Consider the following 20,287-nt stretch of genomic DNA (forward strand, 5'->3'; position numbering starts at 1 on the left):
TTTCTCAAGCTAAAGAAAATTAGGGGGGGGGAAGGGGGCGAGACAGTCCTTTTTAAGAAAAAGTAAATAGAAAAACTGTCCAGTAGGCACTGGTAATAAGACATATTCAATGTTATTTATAGTGATAATTCACAACAAAATATGCTTCAAGTAGGCTATTGATGCATGCCTTGGCCACATAATAAGGCCAAAAGGAACAGTGCATCAGTAGCCTACTAATTCACACTCTATTGAGAATTACTGCTGCTATAACCATAGCTCATTTCTTTTTTAAAAACAGGCATGTTTTGTACAAAAACAATGTTGAGGTTTATGCACTATGAGAAGCAGTTACTAAATGGTATACGAAAAAATAATAGGAAATGGTTAAAACGTTATAATTGTTTTGAATATATTTTTTAATAAAGTTCTCTTATTTTTAAGATTCTCTGGAGTAACTAGACCCTCTTTCTCTCACTCCATATCCTAGATGCCCAGGTGCCCCTTCAGTAGCAGTTTGTAACCCAGTAATACTTTCAATTCACCTTCTCTTAATAAATGCTGAGTTTGTTAGTTAAAGGCTACAAATTGCTACTGAAAGAGCAGTTTAAAAACATTGTTGCAACAAACATGCACAAAAATGTACCACACTGGCAGACCTTAAGTGAGGAACATCAGGACCCAAGTTACATAAAAAGCTTTTACAAAAACTTAAGACCTCTAAAAATGATTTTTCAATTTCAGTGGAAAGTTTAAAGAAGTCTATCAAAAAACCCCAACAAATTCCAACGCAATGTTGCAACCCAAATGAAGGACTATACTAATGTATGAAAAACCCAAAAGGAGAAATTAATTCGAAAGTGTCTGTAAACTAAAAAGTGAGAAAAACAGAAGTAAAATCCTTGACTAACAAAAATAAAATTTAAAAAAATTATTTAACTTTAATCATCTAAGATGATTGAGAAACATTGGTAAGCCCCCCACTGTCCTCCACCAAATATGTTAACTCAATTGAGCATCTTAAGCATGAAATAGTTAGAAAATTTTATTGTGTTTTTTCTTGAGTTGTAAGTCGCTTGCCTTTTTTCATTTTAAGTTGCAAGAAAATAATGAGTCATTGGTTATAAATTTTAACTAACCAGAATCCTGTACTTAAGTTTTGTATAGAAAGATCTTAATGTACAATTTAATAATGTCCACAAAGAAATTTTTGTCACAAGTTCACACATTTTTCAATACAACACTATTATTAAGAGTATTCTATTACTCACAATTTGGAATCTGCAAAAGATCGAACTAAACACTGGTCCTTTTTCACTGTGATGTCATCGTTACAGCTAGGAGATATTACCTGAAGTTTCAAATAAAACACATTGCTCTCAAGAGTTGCTATTCTTCTTGCTAAAAAAAGTAAGACTGTATAAATGCTTTCTACTTTCTTTTACTGTTATTTCCAATTTCAGAAAAGGCAACAGCAATTAGGTTTTTGTATACTCCTATTTACGTTGTAAAGTCTGGCAATGAACAACTTCTTCATAAATACTTGACTAAAATTAAGAAGCTGCCAAACGAGCACCATATCCAACATTGTAAACATTCATATAACGACCCAGGAAGTTTTATTATTGACATCTAGGCGGTAAATGATCAAAAGTGCAGTTATACTCTGAAAAGCTATTCTATAAAGATGGCATTGTGGAATTACATGTTTACCCATACAATAGTTTTTCAGATTAAAACTTGCTCAGATTACAATTTCTAGTCTTTCATATTAAGGCTGGGATCCAAAAGGTAAGCTTCCTTTTTTTCTGGTTTATGTATGATCCCCAATATTAAAGTTTCTACATCTGGGACTTAAGTAAATAATACTGTTGATAATGTCAACCAAAGCTCCTCCACAGTGGTATTAAAGCTGTAGGATTAAATGGTAGTTTGTAAAATCTTTACCATCATGTTCTTTGTGCATTCAGAGTTGTGTTACTCTAGTGACACAAATAAGGTTATTTTTTTCCAGTCTGTTTTCCAGCTATAACTGCTTCTTAAGGTCTAGAGCAACGTTAACACTCTCAGGCAAAATCCTGGCTCCAGTGAAGTCAATAGGAGTTTTGTCAATTCACGTCAATGGGGCCAGGATTTCACACCAGACTGAATTCAGAGATTCCTATTTCTTGGTTAGCTAAGAGGATAACAACAGTTTCTGGACTTCTAGCAATTTCCCAGTTAGAATATTAGAACAATTTTTGCTTAATGAATGACCAAAATGGAGCTCTGACCAACAGTCAGAAGATATGAAACAATACTATATTTCATATCTCAGTGAACTGAGATCTACTGTCCTGAAAGAGATACATACCAACATGTTTTTAATAAACCTTGACATGCACCTCAGAAGTCATCAATATCTACTTATTAGGGTACAATATACTGATACATACTTGCAGCAGAAAAACACTATTGTGTATACAATTAATCTTTCTTCCTACTTGCATCCAAAAAAAATCAGTGTTAAAATTCAGTTAACCCAATGTGATAGGTCATCTCTTTCCAGTTAGTTCCTGAAAAGCAGCACCAAGTAGCCAGATACAATGTACATTCATTTACCTACAGTAAATCTAACAAGGTAACATTTGAGTCAGTGGGTAAAATGTCCCAATTCAACACTCTAATGAAAGTGTTTATAATAATGGGTGGTTGTCCTTGATGTAAGGAGACAATATGCATACGCTTAACTACAGGAACTACAAAAATGTATTGATAAAGCTTCCTTTGATGTTTTTTTAAGTTCTGTAAAACATTTCCATCCTTACATTAAAGGTACAAGAGCAACAGAACACCAGGATTATTTTAGATTGCTCTTGTGTATGTTATTTGTAACCAGAACTATTACAAGTCAATTTACAAATGAAAACACTCTAATACCCAATCCCTACTGTTCATGTCACTGAACAAAGTTTAATTTGTCAACTTTTTTTAAAAAATATACTATAATATACAGAGCACACACGTGCATTTTATCTGGTAGTTTATAAATTTTAAACAAAGAAAAAGGATTAGAAATGTAGTTTTACATTACCAACAGGTAGTAGTTTTAGTAGATCTGATTTTGTTGAAAGATCAATATTAAAAAAAAAAACCTATATATTTTTTGTAAGTATAGCTTTTTACTGAAGTCAGAGACAAAGCTGATACAAGTTTCAATACTTCTCAGAATATTTATTTTCCTGTTGCTCCCTTAAATTGTAAAAACAAAAAATTGCCACCCCAAAACATGTATTCTTCATGAGCCAGCTGCCTAGGGAGTCCTGAGTTTGATAGCTATCCCCAAGTCTTGCTCTAGGAGCTGTAATGGCTGCAAGTAGTGCTGTTCAAGTATAGAGGAAGGAAGGAGTGACAAGAGTAGTGCTCTGACACAGATTCAGAACACCCTTTCACACACACACCCCAAAAAACCCAAAATATAGTATTCTGAAGGCATTATACTGTGGATATCCCAATCATTTGTTACTTACCAAAGCCGGATACCAGTCAGTCTTCTCCGAACAAAAAATTACACTGACAACTTTGCCAAGCAATTCATCATTAAGACGTCTCTTATCTTCCTCTTCCTCTTCACTACTTTCTTCCTCTTTTTCATCTTCAGTGCTAGAGGATTAAGCATACAATATTTTAAAACAGCCTTAATTTGAAGATAATAATTTTGAGGAAATATAACTCGTAAGAACAGCAGTAAAATACTGGTTAAGGGCCACTAAAACTAACTTTTAAAAGCAGAAGGTTGAACTTGAAAAAACTGAAATAGTAAGAGAGTATAAATGAAGTAAAAGAAGTTTGATTTACTGAAGTTCCTCTGTGCTCACAATTATAATTATTTGTATTGCAGTACTTCCTGGGAGCCCCAATCATGGAACAGGCCTCCACTGTGCGAGGTCCTGTACAAACACAGAACAAAGAGCGTTCCTGCCCCAAAGCTTCTGTATGTACAGTTTTACCAGTTTAAATGCCTAAGCACGTTAAAAATCCTAGATTTACTCATATACCAACGTTTTTTCATAAATTTGAAAGTGATTACATTTTAAAGCTAGTGCCTGACGAGATGACCGCTTTTCAAATATAGGCTGTGAATATAATACATGACAAAATAATGACGGTTTCATCCCTCCTACATCACTCTTTTTAGTTATTTAAGACCAAATTCTGTCTGCTATGCACACATTGAATTTCTAGGGTCATCAGACTTTAGCAAAGGACAATAAGGTAACAAAGTATCATATATAGAATGATAAAAACTCACACAGGAAGAGAAGATCTTCTTCCTCTGTTGGATTTCTTCCCAATTACTGGAGTTCCAAAGTGCTCTGGATTTGTTAGTGGCAGTTGGTCAAGTGTCTAGAAGATGGGAATATAAATTAGCTTGCAATTCTTCCACAATGTAAAGACTTACTTTCCAGCTTGAAGAAAAGTTAACATCTCCTTACCTCACTTTCTGCAAAGTGCCTTTCCCCCTTCAAGCACAATGAAGTTCGTCTCAACGTCCTCTCATCTCCATCATCAAAAACTAGAATGAAGCCAGAGACAAAGATAGTGGCACAAGATTTGCAAATGTAACTAAATGGCCAGTTTGCTATTCAAAATCATAAATTAAATAATCCTGTAGAATATGCCTCTGAAAATTTAAATTAAGTTATTTGGTTCACAAGTGGAAAGAAGTCTGATAGTCAAGAGCAGGCAAACATTCCAGCACATGGATTCAAAGTCACTGCAAAAATCAGGCTGCCAGCTGCAACAGTCTCCAGGTTTGTCATCTCTCTTATCAATACACTGTACTACTAAAGACCACGGATACTGGCTGCCTGCCAGTTATCACTTCTAACCAACATCCCCAGCTAGATTGAAACACCCAATTATTTCTGATTTAAGCTGGGCCAGTCTCCCAACTCTGTTTCTGTTGCCATGGGAAATCGGAAGCAGGCAACTGTCCACTTGTATACTCTGTGGGGAAATGTTGCTAGTGGGCAGACAATACACATGGAAGCTTCTGCTACAACATAAAATACTGTGCTACAGATAAGAGGAGAACTGGAAGCCCACATGTGGTAGTCTGGCCATCTCTGTTCTAGTCCCTACTGGACATTTTGTTCACCTCACAAAATCACATATAATCAGAAGCAAGTCATCTAAATTTGTAATGCATGGCCAGGAGAGGCCGAGAAAATAATAGTGAGGCTGTTACATACACAGACTCAGGTACGCTGGCAGATATATAAAGAATAGCTTGTGCTACTCCTGGTTACAGGGATGGTTAACAGGACTGTCTATTACAATAACATTCACAACTTCTTCCAAAAGGGAATTTTACCTCTAAAGTAGTTTTTAAGATTAACAGCTTAATATCTCTTAGAGTCACTGTATTCTTTAATTAAAATGCATAAATCGCGGACTAAATTTGAAGTACAATGTATACATTTTATCAATTTTGCATTTTACGTTCAGAAATCCCGATCCTAAAATCGGGAACGTCTGAGCAAACCTTTGTGCATGTGCAGAGACCCAGTGACTTCCAAGGGACACCACACTGAATGAAGGGGTCCATGGCCTGGATTCAATTGCAGGATATATAGTTGATATTTACACTATTCGGAGGAGGTCCTCTATCCCATAGCCAATATATACCATACAGTCTGGACATGTTTGTTTTATTAGGGTGATAACGGTGGCATCCCTTTTACAAGAAAAATCTCGCAGGCTAACGTGAATACAATATATTTGTGTAGCTAAAAATTCAATACATTTACAGCAAGATATAAAGCAAAATTTGTAATTTAAATAATTCCTCTGTAATTCTAGTCTGCCAACCAAAAAGAAAGGAAACCACCATGTTCTAACAGCCTAATTTAAGACTAGAAACTGCAAGAATAACTAGAAATAAAGAGCAGACTACGTAAGCAATATCCTAGCGGGCCTACTAAGCTTTGTAATTTGCATGTCTGTAGTCTCCCAACTGAGCTACTTTGACAGAGGTTAGTCAATTGATTCAGCTTGTTATATGTGTTCACATAAACTATTATTAGTTTTAAAACAGTAAGCAATCCTGCTCCCTAACTGCCTTCCAATAATCTGTCTCAGAACTATTAAAATATAAAATCGCTAGATAGTAACTACAAAAGTCATATGATATAGGTTTGCACACATTTTTATTAATATAATCTATTTTAAAAGTTTAAACTCTATTACCTAGTTTCCCTGAAAAGCCACTGTGCACATTTTGCTCTTTGACTTTCACATTATTTATCAGTTTTTTCATTATTTCTTACTTTTTTTTTTCTGCCAGTAATCAATGTTACTTTCTTTGTGTAAACAAGGCCATGGTCCCTCACCACCTTTTCCCCTCCCACCAGATTCTACACAGAAGTCAAAATGCTGAATTTGTAGAAATAATCATTTCTGGGGCAACAGAGTGATGTTCAGCATAAGATAACTTACCAGAGCATCAAGAAGGACATGACAGTGGACTGCAAAGGAGAAAGCATGCCTAGTTTATCTGATATTTTGGAAGCTAGATTTTTAGAAAGAAAAATCTCTCTAAAACAAGTTTGGCGAAGAAAAAAAGGAACTCCAGGGTAAAGCCAGATGATTGAGAGAACTTCCATGTTATATTTTTAGGGGATAGTACAGGATGCTCAATTGTTTAAGGTTTTGCAGCTGTACAAAAGAAATCCTATTTCCTTCCCAAACATGTCACACTAATCCTCCAATTAACTACTCAGCTTTCATTTTACTGTGAAGACCAACATCTTAACATCCATCAAAAAAAAAAAAAAATCCCAAAAGTTAAATACTGAGCACAATATAACCAAGTACATAATACAATATAGTGTATTTCATTTCATTTCATTAAAAAAATTAAAAATAAGACCTCTTAGGCTGCTTGTGACAAAAATAGGAAATAATGTGCTAAAGAGGTCTTTCCTCAGCTAGGATCAAATATCTCATTTAACACGTGGCTCAGGAACTCAAATAATCCATCCCTATTCCCTGCTAATAGGACAGTGAAGTGTTATCAGAACTAATCTATCTTTATCTCAGAACTTCAAATTTCTTTTTCATGGGCAGAGGGGCAAATCTCCTCCCATACTCTTACAGGTGGAAGAAATGAGGATAATTAACATGTTGAGGGAGATCTGAATGTACCCCTGCTCCTCTTACAGACCTTTTCTACAGCCCCTATAAACCTCCCAGCCATACATCCCCTTTCACCATACACCTGAACAAAGGGAAGAGGCTCCTGTCTAATGCCTTGCTGCAGGCAGTCCTCTCCCTGCAAGGCCTGGTATTTGTCACCTCTGCATTCCCTGGTGCCAGCTACAAAAGTGGCTCCTTCTAGCACAGCTGTTTGTCTCTTACAACAGAAAGTGAGTCTCACTGTGCAAGCTGCCAGGGGAGACAGACTGAGCAAGCACTAGGGCAGCTGAAACAGTGCAGCTAAGAGAGTCAAGACACCCCCGCCCGCATCTCCACCATGAAGAAAAGGGTAGGAAGGAAAGCCACTGTCTCTGAAGGGATACAATTATTTGTACAGCGCTCCTTTCCTCATCTCCCTTCCACACACGGGCCAACTGGAGCAGCTAGCTCTGCACTTCAGGAACGAAAGGTGGAAAAATATGAATTTTACACCCTCCCTTCTGAACTCTAGCAGGTGAAGCACTTGGCTTAAGAGTTAAGGAAGGGGGGGTGGGGGAGAATGTGTCTGTTCAACAGCCATGTGGGATTCTCCTGCCTGAGAGCAGAGGAAATACATGGCAGGCTTAACAGTGCATGAGCCCTTCAATTTAATTAAAGCCCCAAGTTACAAGCTCCATTTTTATTTTGTTTCTGCATACCTAGGACTGAAGGTTTTTCAGACTAAAAGAATGGATAATGTTCACGTAATTTGACTACAGACATATATAAACAAACTACGCAAAGATTGATGAGGTCTGCCTCTATTCCAACCTGTGGCTATCCCCTGATGCACAATACAAAGGATGTTTTTAGACAGTTATTACAAGACTACATTTAAAACACCTAACTTAATAGTTGTAGACTAGAGGGAAATACCGTCCCACAGCATTATTGTTACTTACAAAACCCGAAGCAAAATCCTTTAAAATACTACTGGATAGGTGACTGTTTGATCTTTGAAGGAAAAAAAAATTGGGGGAAGGGGAAAAAAGGGGCAATTTTTTTTTAAAAGGGTCACACTTATTAAATTACTTTGAGAGCAAAATGAGGGATTTCCTTTGCTCACATAGGAGTTTCTGTAAATATCATAATTTACAGATCATTCCACAAACATAAGAATAAACAAAGGATGCTAGCCCACAAGGACAGGCACTCCACAGAAGGAATTTTTTGTGGATCAGACCAATGGCCCATATAATTGAGACCATAGATGAATATTTCAGAGGAAAGCACAAAATTTCCATTAACGCACCAAAGTGTGCAATACTAAACAACGAGGATACATTTTTCCCTACTCCAGCTGAAGATCAGGTCACAATGAAATAGGAGAAAGAATAGCCCATGTATTGCAGAAGTTATTCTTACTTATATACATGATCCAATCTTCCACTGAGTTTTACTAAATTATGAGCTAGAATAATATCCTGCAGTAACAAGTTCCATGGGTTAATTATATTGCATAAGAATCTTTAATGTTATAAATTCTAAATTCACTGCCTTTTGATTGCAAGTGCCCTCTCAATTATGTATTATAATAAAGGGTAAACAGAAGCACACATCTGACCTTCTCAATACCTTAAAAACAAACCAAAAAAACACTCACTTCTACCACGTTTCAGAGTGGTAGCCGTGTTAGTCTGTATCAGCAAAAAAACTGAGGAGTACTTGTGGCACCTTAGAGACTAACAAATTTATTTGGGCATAAGCTTTCGTGGGCTAAAACACACTTCATCGCATAATGGACTGCTCTTCTACCATAATGGACCCACTTCTATCATATCTCCCTCACTGTTTTTTCTAAACTAAACAGTCCTTGTGATTTTAATCTCTCCTCTTTTAAATCTACTTCATATGCAACATTCTTCAAATTAAAGTCTCCCTAAACATGACCTTTTAATATACATCTTAAAGGTTTAAAAATAGCCTTTTCAGAGTACAGCATCAAGGACCCACAAATTACGGACTCCCTGAATATCAAGCGACAGGACAGCCTGCAACAATTCTGCTGGCTCAGTGGCATTTTGACACCATGGTAATGGGCATGGCAAAATAACTTTAACAGATGCAGCAAAAATAGGTACTGATATGAATAGGGAAATAACATGGTACTTTTTGCTTTCCCAACATGCAATATGCATTTGTTTTCAATAACTGATTGACAATGTCACAGTTTGTGACCTTAGTAAATGCTTTAGTACCTAACAGTGGCAAAGCCCTGGCTAGGATGATTTAGTTGGGGATTGGTCCTGCTTTGAGCAGGGGGTTGGACTACACAACCTCCTGAGGTCCCCTCCAACCCTGATATTCTATGATTCTATGATTTTAAGATTTCAAATCAATTTTTCCTTACAAAAAAGTGTATTCTTATTTCTTCACCTGCAGACGCAATACTGATTGTTCAAGAGCTATACGATCCAAAAGTATACTTGTTGAACGCAAAACTGGGCTTCATTCAGTATCAAGCCAACTCTACAAGCGAGTTCTTATCAATAGCAAGATGAAGGTCTGCACTGCACTAGTCTACAGATAGTACCATACAAAAAAGGGGGGGGACGGGACAGATTATTCTAGAGATCAGAGGAACTGCAAAAGTTAAAAAAACTGAACTTCTTTGAGGCTGTTTGTAACGACACCGTCAACTTAAATAAAATGATAAAAGCAATTTCAGATTGAAGTTACTTGGATGATACTTGTAACAATAGTAAAATAACTTAAAAAAGATTAGTGGAAAAAAATCTTTTCCCCCCCACTTTGTTTACTTTGCATATTCAAAAGCACTTTGCATAATCACGTGTTTCACCATTTCCCCTTTATATTATACTCAGTCACAATACCCAAACAAAAACACACCAAAAACATGAGTTTATAACCAGTTAGAGGCACTATCAACTTAACCAGTCATAAGTAAGTAAGTACGTTCACTTTGTGTCCATAAAGCTTTCCTGACATCTCATCTATGTTTGTCCAGCTACATGCTGCCTAACCATTTGTATAAGTGCAAGCTGGGCAAATCTGGGCAGTTTTCCCATGGTATCTTAGTAAGGCTTACAATTCCTGGATGACATACACACATAGCAGCACATGGCATAATGCATCTGGGATGTCTCACTGTACATGATGCTGTGAGGAAGGAGGATTGGTCAAACCATGTTAGAAGGCAGACAGCCAACCAACCATGGCATTTGGCATGGAAACACTTAGCTGACCATCGGTATATTAGTAGTTTTAATCTTGCTGTGGGTGGAACTAACCATGCCATTAACTGTTTACAAACTTGGTTCAGGTAGTAGTGGAGGACAAGTCAGTCTCCCCTGTTAGTATGGGTCTTTCACACAGCATTAAAAGAAAAAAATATTTTAAAGATAGGTAAATGTGAATGTAAATCAGAGAGTTAGCAGGGCCTGTTCAGCACCTGAGACTATTTGGAACTCTTTTTGAGAATGACTAGATTTCAAGTTGACTGTGTCCCTGTAATATGGAGAAGATGTGAACTAGATAATTACTATCATGTTTTCGGTAATGTACCCTAAGTGGGATTTAAATTTTTTTTATTAAAGCTACTGTTAAAATTATATAATACACAGGTTAAGGAAAGAGTGTCTGTACATCTATACTACACGTGATCACAGCCAAGAGAGAAGTCTGCATGTGCTTGATTGGGATGCATTATGCATAGTTGGAAAGAAGAGAGAAGAATATAATCATTTTAATTAAATGGTTTCCTAACAGATTAAGACAAACTATAAAAGGAGAAAGACATGACTGCCCTTACATGAAGTGCTTCAGACAAAGCCTGAAGCCCACAGTTGCCACAACCCAATGATTTATGTTTCCTTCTACTCTGGACTGCATAAAAGGGCCTAACTGTGGAGGGCAAATCCTGCTGAAAGTTGCTATAAATGCAAATCTTTCTCACTGAAAATGGGAGGCAGAAAAATAAAGTTACTTTCCCTGCAAAAAACAAACCAACCCCACAATCCTCCCATATTAGGATAGCTAGGAAAAAGGTAAAATGTGTATTGTTGCTTTTTTGTTTTAAAATTGCAGATAAGTATCAGTTATACTTTCAAACAACTTTTTAAAAGAAATCATAGAACTGGAGGACTGGAAGGGACCTTGAAAGGTCATCTAGTCCAGTCCCCTGCACTCAAGGCAGGACTAAGTATTATCTTAACCATCCCCTGACAGATGTTTGTCTAACTTGCTTTTAAAAATCTCCAATGATGGAGATTCCACAACCTCCCTAGGCAATTTGTTCCAGTGCTTAACAACCCTGACAGTTGGAAGTTTTTCCTAACGTCCAACCTAAACTGCCCTTTTAACCCCAAAATCTAGCCCTATAGACAGTGCTAAAGTTTCTTGAGGATTCTGTCACCAGAAAGGTGTATACACTGACAGAGAATAAGCCCTGGTCTACACTAGGACTTTAGATCGAATTTAGCAGCGTTAAATCGATTTAAACCTGCACCCGTCCACACAATGAAGCCCTTTATTTCGACTTAAAGGGCTCTTAAAATCGATTTCCTTACTCCACCCCTGACAAGTGGATTAGCGCTTAAATCGACGTTGCCGGCTCGAATTTGGGGTACTGTGGACACAATTCGATGGTATTGGCCTCCGGGAGCTATCCCAGAGTGCTCCATTCTGACCGCTCTGGACAGCGCTCTCAACTCAGATGCACTGGCCAGGTAGACAGGAAAAGAACCGCGAACTTTTGAATCTCATTTCCTGTTTGGCCAGCGTGGCAAGCTGCAGGTGACCATGCAGAGCTCATCAGCAGAGGTGACCATGATGGAGTCCCAGAATCGCAAAAGAGCTCCAGCATGGACTGAACGGGAGGTACGGGATCTGATCGCTGTTTGGGGAGAGGAATCCGTGCTATCAGAACTCCGTTCCAGTTTTCGAAATGCCAAAACCTTTCTGAAAATCTCCCAGGGCATGAAGGACAGAGGCCATAACAGGGACCCGAAGCAGTGCCGCGTGAAACTGAAGGAGCTGAGGCAAGCCTACCAGAAAACCAGAGAGGCGAACGGCCGCTCTGGGTCAGAGCCCCAAACATGCCGCTTCTATGATGAGCTGCATGCCATTTTAGGGGGTTCAGCCACCACTACCCCAGCCGTGTTGTTTGACTCCTTCAATGGAGATGGAGGCAATACAGAAGTAGGTTTTGGGGACGAAGAAGATGATGAGGAGGAGGTTGTAGATAGCTCACAGCAAGCAAGCGGAGAAACCGGTTTTCCCGACAGCCAGGAACTGTTTCTCACCCTAGACCTGGAGCCAGTACCCCCCGAACCCACCCAAGGCTGCCTCCTGGACTCAGCAGGCGGAGAAGGGACCTCTGGTGAGTGTACCTTTTAAAATGCTATACATGGTTTAAAAGCAAGCATGTGAAAGGATTACTTTGCCCTGGCATTTGCGGTTCTGCCTTTGCAAAAGGTTTCTGGGGAGGGCAGCCTTATTTCGTCCTTCATGGTAGGACACTTTACCACTCCAGGCCAGCAACACGTACTGGGGAATCACTGTAGAACAAAGCATTGCAGTGTATGTTTGCTGGCATTCAACCAAAATCCGTTCACGCGGTGGGAGGAGGCAAAATGCGACCTTGTAACGAAAGCACATGTGCTATGTATGTAATGTTAACTTTCAAGGTTTACCCTGAAAGAGTGTAGCCACTGTTTTATAAAATGTGTCTTTTTAAATACCGCTGTCCCTTTTTTTTTCTCCACCAGCTGCATGTGTTTCAATGATCACAGGATCTTCTCCTTCCCAGAGGCTAGTGAAGCTTAGAAAGAAAAAAAAACGCACTCGCGATGAAATGTTCTCCGAGCTCATGCTGTCCTCCCACACTGACAGAGCACAGACGAATGCGTGGAGGCAAATAATGTCAGAGTGCAGGAAAGCACAAAATGACCGGGAGGAGAGGTGGAGGGCTGAAGAGAGTAAGTGGCGGGCTGAAGAGAGTAAGTGGCGGGCTGAAGACAGGGCTGAAGCTCAAAGGTGGCGGCAGCGTGATGAGAGGAGGCAGGATTCAATGCTGAGGCTGCTGCAGGACCAAACCAGTATGCTCCAGTGTATGGTTGAGCTGCAGCAAAGGCAGCTGGAGCACAGACTGCCACTGCAGCCCCTCTGTAACCAACCGCCCTCCTCCCCAAGTTCCATAGCCTCCACACCCAGACGCCCAAGAACACGGTGGGGAGGCCTCCGGCCAACCAGCCACTCCCCCACAGAGGATTGCCCAAAAAAAAGAAGGCTGTCATTCAATAAATTTTAAAGTTGTAAACTTTTAAAGTGCTGTGCTTAAAGTGCTGTGTGGCATTTTCCTTCCCTCCTCCACCACCCCTCCTGGGATACCTTGGTAGTCATCCCCCTATTTGTGTGATGAATGAATAACGAATGCATGACTGTGAAGCAGCAATGACTTTATTGGCTCTGCAAGCAATGATTAAAGGGAGGAGGGGAGGGTGGTTAGCTTACAGGGAAGTAGAGTGAACCAAGGGGCGGGGGGGTTCATCAAGGAGAAACAAACAGAACTTTTACACCGTAGCCTGGCCAGTCATGAAACTGGTTTTCAAAGCTTCTCTGATGCGTACCGCGCCCTCCTGTGCTCTTCTAACCGCCCTGGTGTCTGGCTGCGCGTAACCAGCAGCCAGGCGATTTGCCTCAACCTCCCACCCCGCCATAAACGTCTCCCCCTTACTCTCACAGATATTGTGGAGCACACAGCAAGCAGTAATAACAGTGGGAATATTGGTTTCGCTGAGGTCTAAGCGAGTCAATAAACTGCGCCAGCGCGCCTTTAAACGTCCAAATGCACATTCTACCACCATTCTGCACTTGCTCAGCCTGTAGTTGAACAGCTCCTGACTACTGTCCAGGCTGCCTGTGTACGGCTTCATGAGCCATGGCATTAAGGGGTAGGCTGGGTCCCCAAGGATAACTATAGGCATTTCAACATCCCCAACAGTTATTTTCTGGTCTGGGAATAAAGTCCCTTCCTGCAGCTTTTGAAACAGACCAGAGTTCCTGAAGATGCGAGCATCATGCACCTTTCCCGGCCATCCCACGTTGATGTTGGTGAAACGTCCCTTGTGATCCACCAGAGCTTGCAGCACTATTGAAAAGTACCCCTTGCGGTTTATGTACTCGGCGGCTTGGTGCTCCGGTGCCAAGATAGGGATATGGGTTCCATCTATAGCCCCACCACAGTTAGGGAATCCCATTGCAGCAAAGCCATCCACTATGACCTGCACATTTCCCAGGGTCACTACCCTTGATATCAGCAGATCTTTGATTGCGTGGGCTACTTGCATCACAGCAGCCCCCACAGTAGATTTGCCCACTCCAAATTGATTCCCAACTGACCGGTAGCTGTCTGGCGTTGCAAGCTTCCACAGGGCTATCGCCACTCGCTTCTCAACTGTGAGGGCTGCTCTCATCTTGGTATTCATGCGCTTCAGGACAGGGGAAAGCAAGTCACAAAGTTCCATGAAAGTGCCCTTACGCATGCGAAAGTTTCGTAGCCACTGGGAATCGTCCCAGACCTGCAACACTATGCGGTCCCACCAGTCTGTGCTTGTTTCCCGAGCCCAGAATCGGCGTTCCACAGCATGAACCTGCCCCATTAGCACCATGATGCATGCATTGGCAGGGCCCATGCTTTCAGAGAAATCTGTGTCCATGTCCTGATCACTCACGGGACCGCGCTGACGTCGCCTCCTCGCCCGGTATCGCGTTGCCATGTTCTGGTGCTGCATATACTGCTGAATAATGCGTGTGGTGGTTAATGTGCTCCTAATTGCCAAAGTGAGCTGAGCGGGCTCCATGCTTGCCGTGGTATGGCGTCCGCACAGAAAAAAGGCGCGGAACGATTGTCTGCCGTTGCTCTGACGGAGGGAGGGGCGACTGACGACACGGCTTACAGGGTTGGCTTCAGGGAGCTAAAATCAACAAAGGGGGTGGCTTTACATCAAGGAGTATTTCAGGCAGGACTTCACAGAGGGTTCCAATAAGAAATGGTGCACCTAAGTTATTGTCCTTATTGGAGCAAGAAGGTTAGCCTGGCCTCTGATTGATACATGGCTAGATTTACCTCTCTGCACCTTGACTGCAGTGTGATCTAGAAGAATGAGTCCCCTAGACAGGGGAGGGGGGGGAAGCAAATGAGTACAAAACAAATCTGGTCTATTTCTTGTTTTGACCCACTCCATCTATCTTTTACATCTTTGGCTGGCAGCAGACGGACTGCATGCCATCCACATCTCATGACTGCTCGGCAGAAGATGGTACAGCACGACTGCTAGCAGTCCGTATCGCCTGCCCGCTCACCATAAGACGGTTCAATAGGACTGACTGCAGGACTAAAGAGAATGACCTGGTCAAGTCACTCCAAATTTAGTCTCTGTGCCCATGTCTGCCCAGGCGCTCCTGATCGACCTCACAGAGGCGACCAGGAGCACCTCAGACATGACGATGACGGCTACCAGTCGTACTGTACCGTCTGCTGCCACAAGGCAAGGGGTTGCTGCTACTGTGTAGCAATGCCGTACCGCGTCTGCCAGCACCCAGGAGACATAGGGTGACGGTTACCTGAGCGGGCTCCATGCTTGCCATGGTATGGCGTCTGCACAGGTAACTCAGGAAAAAAGGCGCGAAATGATTGTCTGCCCTTGCTTTCACGGGGGGAGGGAGGGAACGGGAGGCTGACGATATGTACCCAGAACCACCCGCGACAATGTTTTAGCCCCATCAGGCATTGGGATCTCAACCCAGAATTCCAATGGGCAGCGGAGACTGCGGGAACTGTGGGATAGCTACCCACAGTGCAACGCTCCGGAAGTCGACGCTTGCCTCGGTACTGTGGAAGCGCTCCGCCGAGTTAATGCACTTAATGCACTTAGAGCATTTACTGTGGGGACACACACACTCGAATTTATAAAACCGATTTCTAAAAAACCGACTTCTATAAATTCGACCTTATTCCGTAGTGTAGACATACCCTAAATGAGTCACCAAGAATACACTGTCGTCCTACTCCCTATTACAAAAAAGGCTACTATAACAGCAGTAGTTTAGTTGCTTGTCTAATGGCTGCAGTTATTGCTTCACACTAGAGGGCTTTATCTGGTGACTCAAGCCACTTCAGTACTTTACAAAAGTATACAAGAAGTACACAAAAGTAGCACAAGGCATCCAGAATAAGGGACATGTACATTTTTTCACTTCCTGACCTGCTGAAACTCAGGTAATGTACCTGGGCACTAGGAAAGAGAGAGGAAGGAGAAGAAATCATCATTAGGAGCTTCATGAACAACTTATTCTGGATTTTAAACAGAATAGCACTGACTTCTAGCCTAAAAATATATACGTACATGTATTGTACATATACACACACAGTCCAGTGAATATTCCTTGAAAGAGAGCAGAAGGACAGATATGAACTGAGCATGCATAAGAGCAAACCCTGAAGATAAGCGAAAACCACAAGACAGAGTGAGTACAAAGCATTTCACTGAGGTCTCTGAACAAGAAATAAATTGTCTTTCATCCTAAGACACTGCTTTTAACTTGTTACTATTTCAAATTTACAGAAACAAGTTTCCTTTTACAGAAAGTTTTTTTTAAATAATTTTTTACTGTTCAGGGCTAGGTCCAAAATTCATCATAATCATCTTAATGTTGCCTTTGGCAGCTGTTGCAAAACACCTACAGAACCATATAGTGTATTTTTTATTATTATTGTTTCAGAGGCCTATTTCAATATTTAATATTGGAGAACACTGTGGATGAAACACACCATAAAAAATAAGCCTTGGTTCTAAAATGATTTGGATGAAAACAGATCTGATATGCTGAAGACTGTTTAAATCTATATAATTATCTCCTAGTGATAATACACAGCATATACTGAGAATATAAATTCTCTTCAAAAACAGAGCAACACCCCACAAAATTTGTAATTATTTAAAATGAGCTTTTTAAAAATTAAGATTAGCTGCTTGTTTTCCAAGGTACTGGAACTGCTGCCACTTGATTATGATGTGACTGAGGATAAAAGATTGGTGTGTGCAAAAGAGGTGTTTTCTAGAGCCTGTTAAACTCTTACTCCAGATCTCTTCTGTTTCTTTCTGTATCTATACTTTTGGTTAAGCAGCCCAATTCCAAAAGCATTTCCAAGCCCCAGTTTAAAATTCCAGCATCACTGTATCTCTGCTGTGCCACCATTACTAGATCATGATTTTTGATACAGAGGTGTCTCCATGGAAGAAACAATGAAAATAAAACTCCATTTGATCATTTTTAAACAGCCTGTTAATCAATTTAGAGCAGAGCAGTACCATTCTAATAGCTAAGAAAATTATGTCTAAAAACAAAGTGCTTTATCTTTATTGTTGCTATATTGAGGCCCTAATCAGAAATGGTGGCAACAAAGTAGCCTAGTATAGAGACTAAGGCTGGAACACAGTGAGCACTTTCAGAATGGACTGGCTCACTTTAGGACACTGGGAAAGTAATTTAGGCCCAAATTATTTCAACTGTCCATTAATTTTGTGTGTGTGTCCATCTGAACATGGGTTCAGACTTTCAAACGTGCTGAGAACTAGCGACCCTTAAAGACAGGCACTGGGTGTCTCAAAACATACACCTGAAAAATGACACACCAAGTTAGCGGATACTTTTGACAATTTTTGCCTTACTCTATGTGCCTTATTATCTGTCCTGTTCTTTTAAAAGGCGTTAATATTTATCTACCTTTGTAAGTGTTTTCAGATCACTGGAAAAATGATGCCATGTAAGTGGAAAATAAATCAGAACTGGAAAAGCACAGACAATTTCAACACCAGCTTCCCACACTGCCCTACCACTGAAACTTGACCTGGATCTGGTAGGGACTCCACAAGTGAAAGAGCTGTTCAGTCCCCAAGTCCATGCAGTTCTTGGTCTCTCTGTTTAAACAGCCAACAAGGGTGCTAAATATTATAGCTTAATACCATTCACTAGGAAATTGAGTCCAACTCAGTGCACAGAAGTTACTGTACAGACATCATCTTTAGATCTCTACTAACCCACGGTAAATTGGAACTGGTAACCTAGAGATGAAAGGTTGTATATCATTGCTATTTCCCTCAGCTACAAAGTTCCCCTATGTTTAAATGTAAACTCATTCCTTTATTAGAAATCTATACTTCACAACGTATGCGACTTTGGTCAATTTTACCTCTGGTTTGCAAACTGACAAATGCATACCCTGCCAGTTATATATTATAGTTTACTTGCAAAAGTGGCCTTAGAAGGTAAGAGGCAGAAGGGTCAAGTTTTCCAACTTAGATTCTTCTGGGGCAAAGATGAAACAAATAGTTACAACCCAAAATGCAGTTTTTATTAAAAAATCAATCTGAAAATAAGAGTTTAGAAAAGAAATATCAACTTAGTACGTGTAACACTTTTAGTGCAACGGAGTATTTCCTTCTTCCTTCAATATTGGAAAGAAAATCTCTAAGCCAACAAAAATCCAAGTTAAAGTCAATAGTGTCCTTTGCCTGCTATGTTGCATCAGAGTATTGAACTAAACTGATGAGTACTCCTCCAATTCCCACAACCAAACGCCTAAATTATCACTCCTTCCCCCACAACACACACACACACACACCTGGAATTATACCAGTTTATACTACATTCCTGAAGCAGAAAATAAATAGCAGTGTAGATGGTCAACTTAAAACTAGCTAACTGGCTCAGATCCATAGGCTCACAATTATATTACCATAAAGTACTAAATCATGAACATCTAAAGCCCTATCCCGCTCCCACTAAAGTCAACATGAAAACTCCTGTATATTTCAATGAAAACCAAATCGGGCTGCTAAACCACTGCTTCTTCGTCTCCAAAGAAAACGAGTACATTAATAATTAAGATAATAGACACCTGAATGCTAGTCTGTAGAACTCTACTTTAAAATTCTTCAGTATTCTCTTAAAAGCATTTCAATAATTTCAAAAGGTACCAGACAAGGAAATGGGACCAGTGAATTTAAACATTCAAAAATTAATTTCTAAAGCAACGCATAGGAGAAACATGTATAATTTCCATTAAGTAAAGAGGTGCACCCACCCACACAACTCTGGAAATACAACCCTCGCTATCCCCAGTTTTTCTGCGGGAGGGAGGAACACGATAAGGGCTGGTATTTGCAAGGGTGTCTGATTTGAGTGAATATTATATTATTTGATTGGCATCTCTAGTTAGTTATTTTCTGATTTCAGAGAAGCTGATAGTTTTTTATGTCATACTTTTAATGCTGTGTCAGACACCTAGACACCAGACTATGCATTTTTATTAATAATCCAAAATAAATAAAGTTATCTCTACAATGAACCTACTTATGGCTTGACGTCAAGTTTCATTGAATTTTCATTGTATGTGACTAGTCATGATTTTACGGGACTTATTTCCAAGGGCCATCTCAGTTATCTGTCCCTAAAATGAAAGCAAAACCTTCTTCTACTTGTTCTTTTAAGATTTAGTTCCTTTAAAGGAAACACTATCTAAATGAAATCTAATCATTTCAAACAAAGGAGTATAATTATGGTTTCAAGGTACTACACTCTTCTCTAGTCTCTTAAAAATGTTTTCTTCTCTGTGTAAAACAGTGTGTAAAACACCCACGACCCACCACATAAACAGAGGGAAATGACTGAGTATGCAGGGGAACAACTGAAATTCTCTCTATAGAAAGTCTTAAAATCACATGTAAACAAACCAGAAATATACAAAAACAATGAGGAGTCCTTGTGGCACCTTAGAGACTAACAAATTTATTTGGGCATAAGCTTTTGTGGGCTAAAACCCTATTTGGGCATAAGATTTTGTGGCCTAAAACCTACTTCATCTAATGAAGTGGGTTTTAGCCCACGAAAGCTTATGCCCGAATAAATCTGTTAGTCTCTAAGGTGCCATAAGGACTTCTCGTTGTTTTTGCTGATACAGACTAACACGGCTACCACTCTGAAACCCGTCATCACGCAAGGCACTAGAAATATACAGAATGTTTTTTCCACTAATCTTCATAGTAATTTATAACAGTAGGTAACA

General features: G+C 40.0%; 1 protein-coding gene across 3 annotated transcripts in view; it reads right to left on the minus strand.

Annotated features, from left to right (window-relative positions):
* Nucleotides 1–20,287, minus strand: part of ARID4A (AT-rich interaction domain 4A) — a 70,467-nt gene that overhangs the window by 41,977 nt on the left and 8,203 nt on the right. For all 3 annotated transcript variants that reach the window (XM_048851994.2, XM_048851991.2, XM_048851990.2), the window contains exons 6-9: nucleotides 4,455–4,534; nucleotides 4,271–4,365; nucleotides 3,489–3,621; nucleotides 1,251–1,330 (exon numbers count right to left, since the gene is read on the minus strand). In XM_048851994.2, the coding sequence (XP_048707951.1) occupies nucleotides 1,251–1,330; nucleotides 3,489–3,621; nucleotides 4,271–4,365; nucleotides 4,455–4,534 (388 nt within the window). The remainder of the gene's footprint in view (nucleotides 1–1,250; nucleotides 1,331–3,488; nucleotides 3,622–4,270; nucleotides 4,366–4,454; nucleotides 4,535–20,287) is intronic.

This window comes from Caretta caretta, chromosome 6 (genome assembly GCF_965140235.1).
Source record: "Caretta caretta isolate rCarCar2 chromosome 6, rCarCar1.hap1, whole genome shotgun sequence".
Classification (NCBI taxonomy): domain Eukaryota; kingdom Metazoa; phylum Chordata; order Testudines; family Cheloniidae; genus Caretta; species Caretta caretta.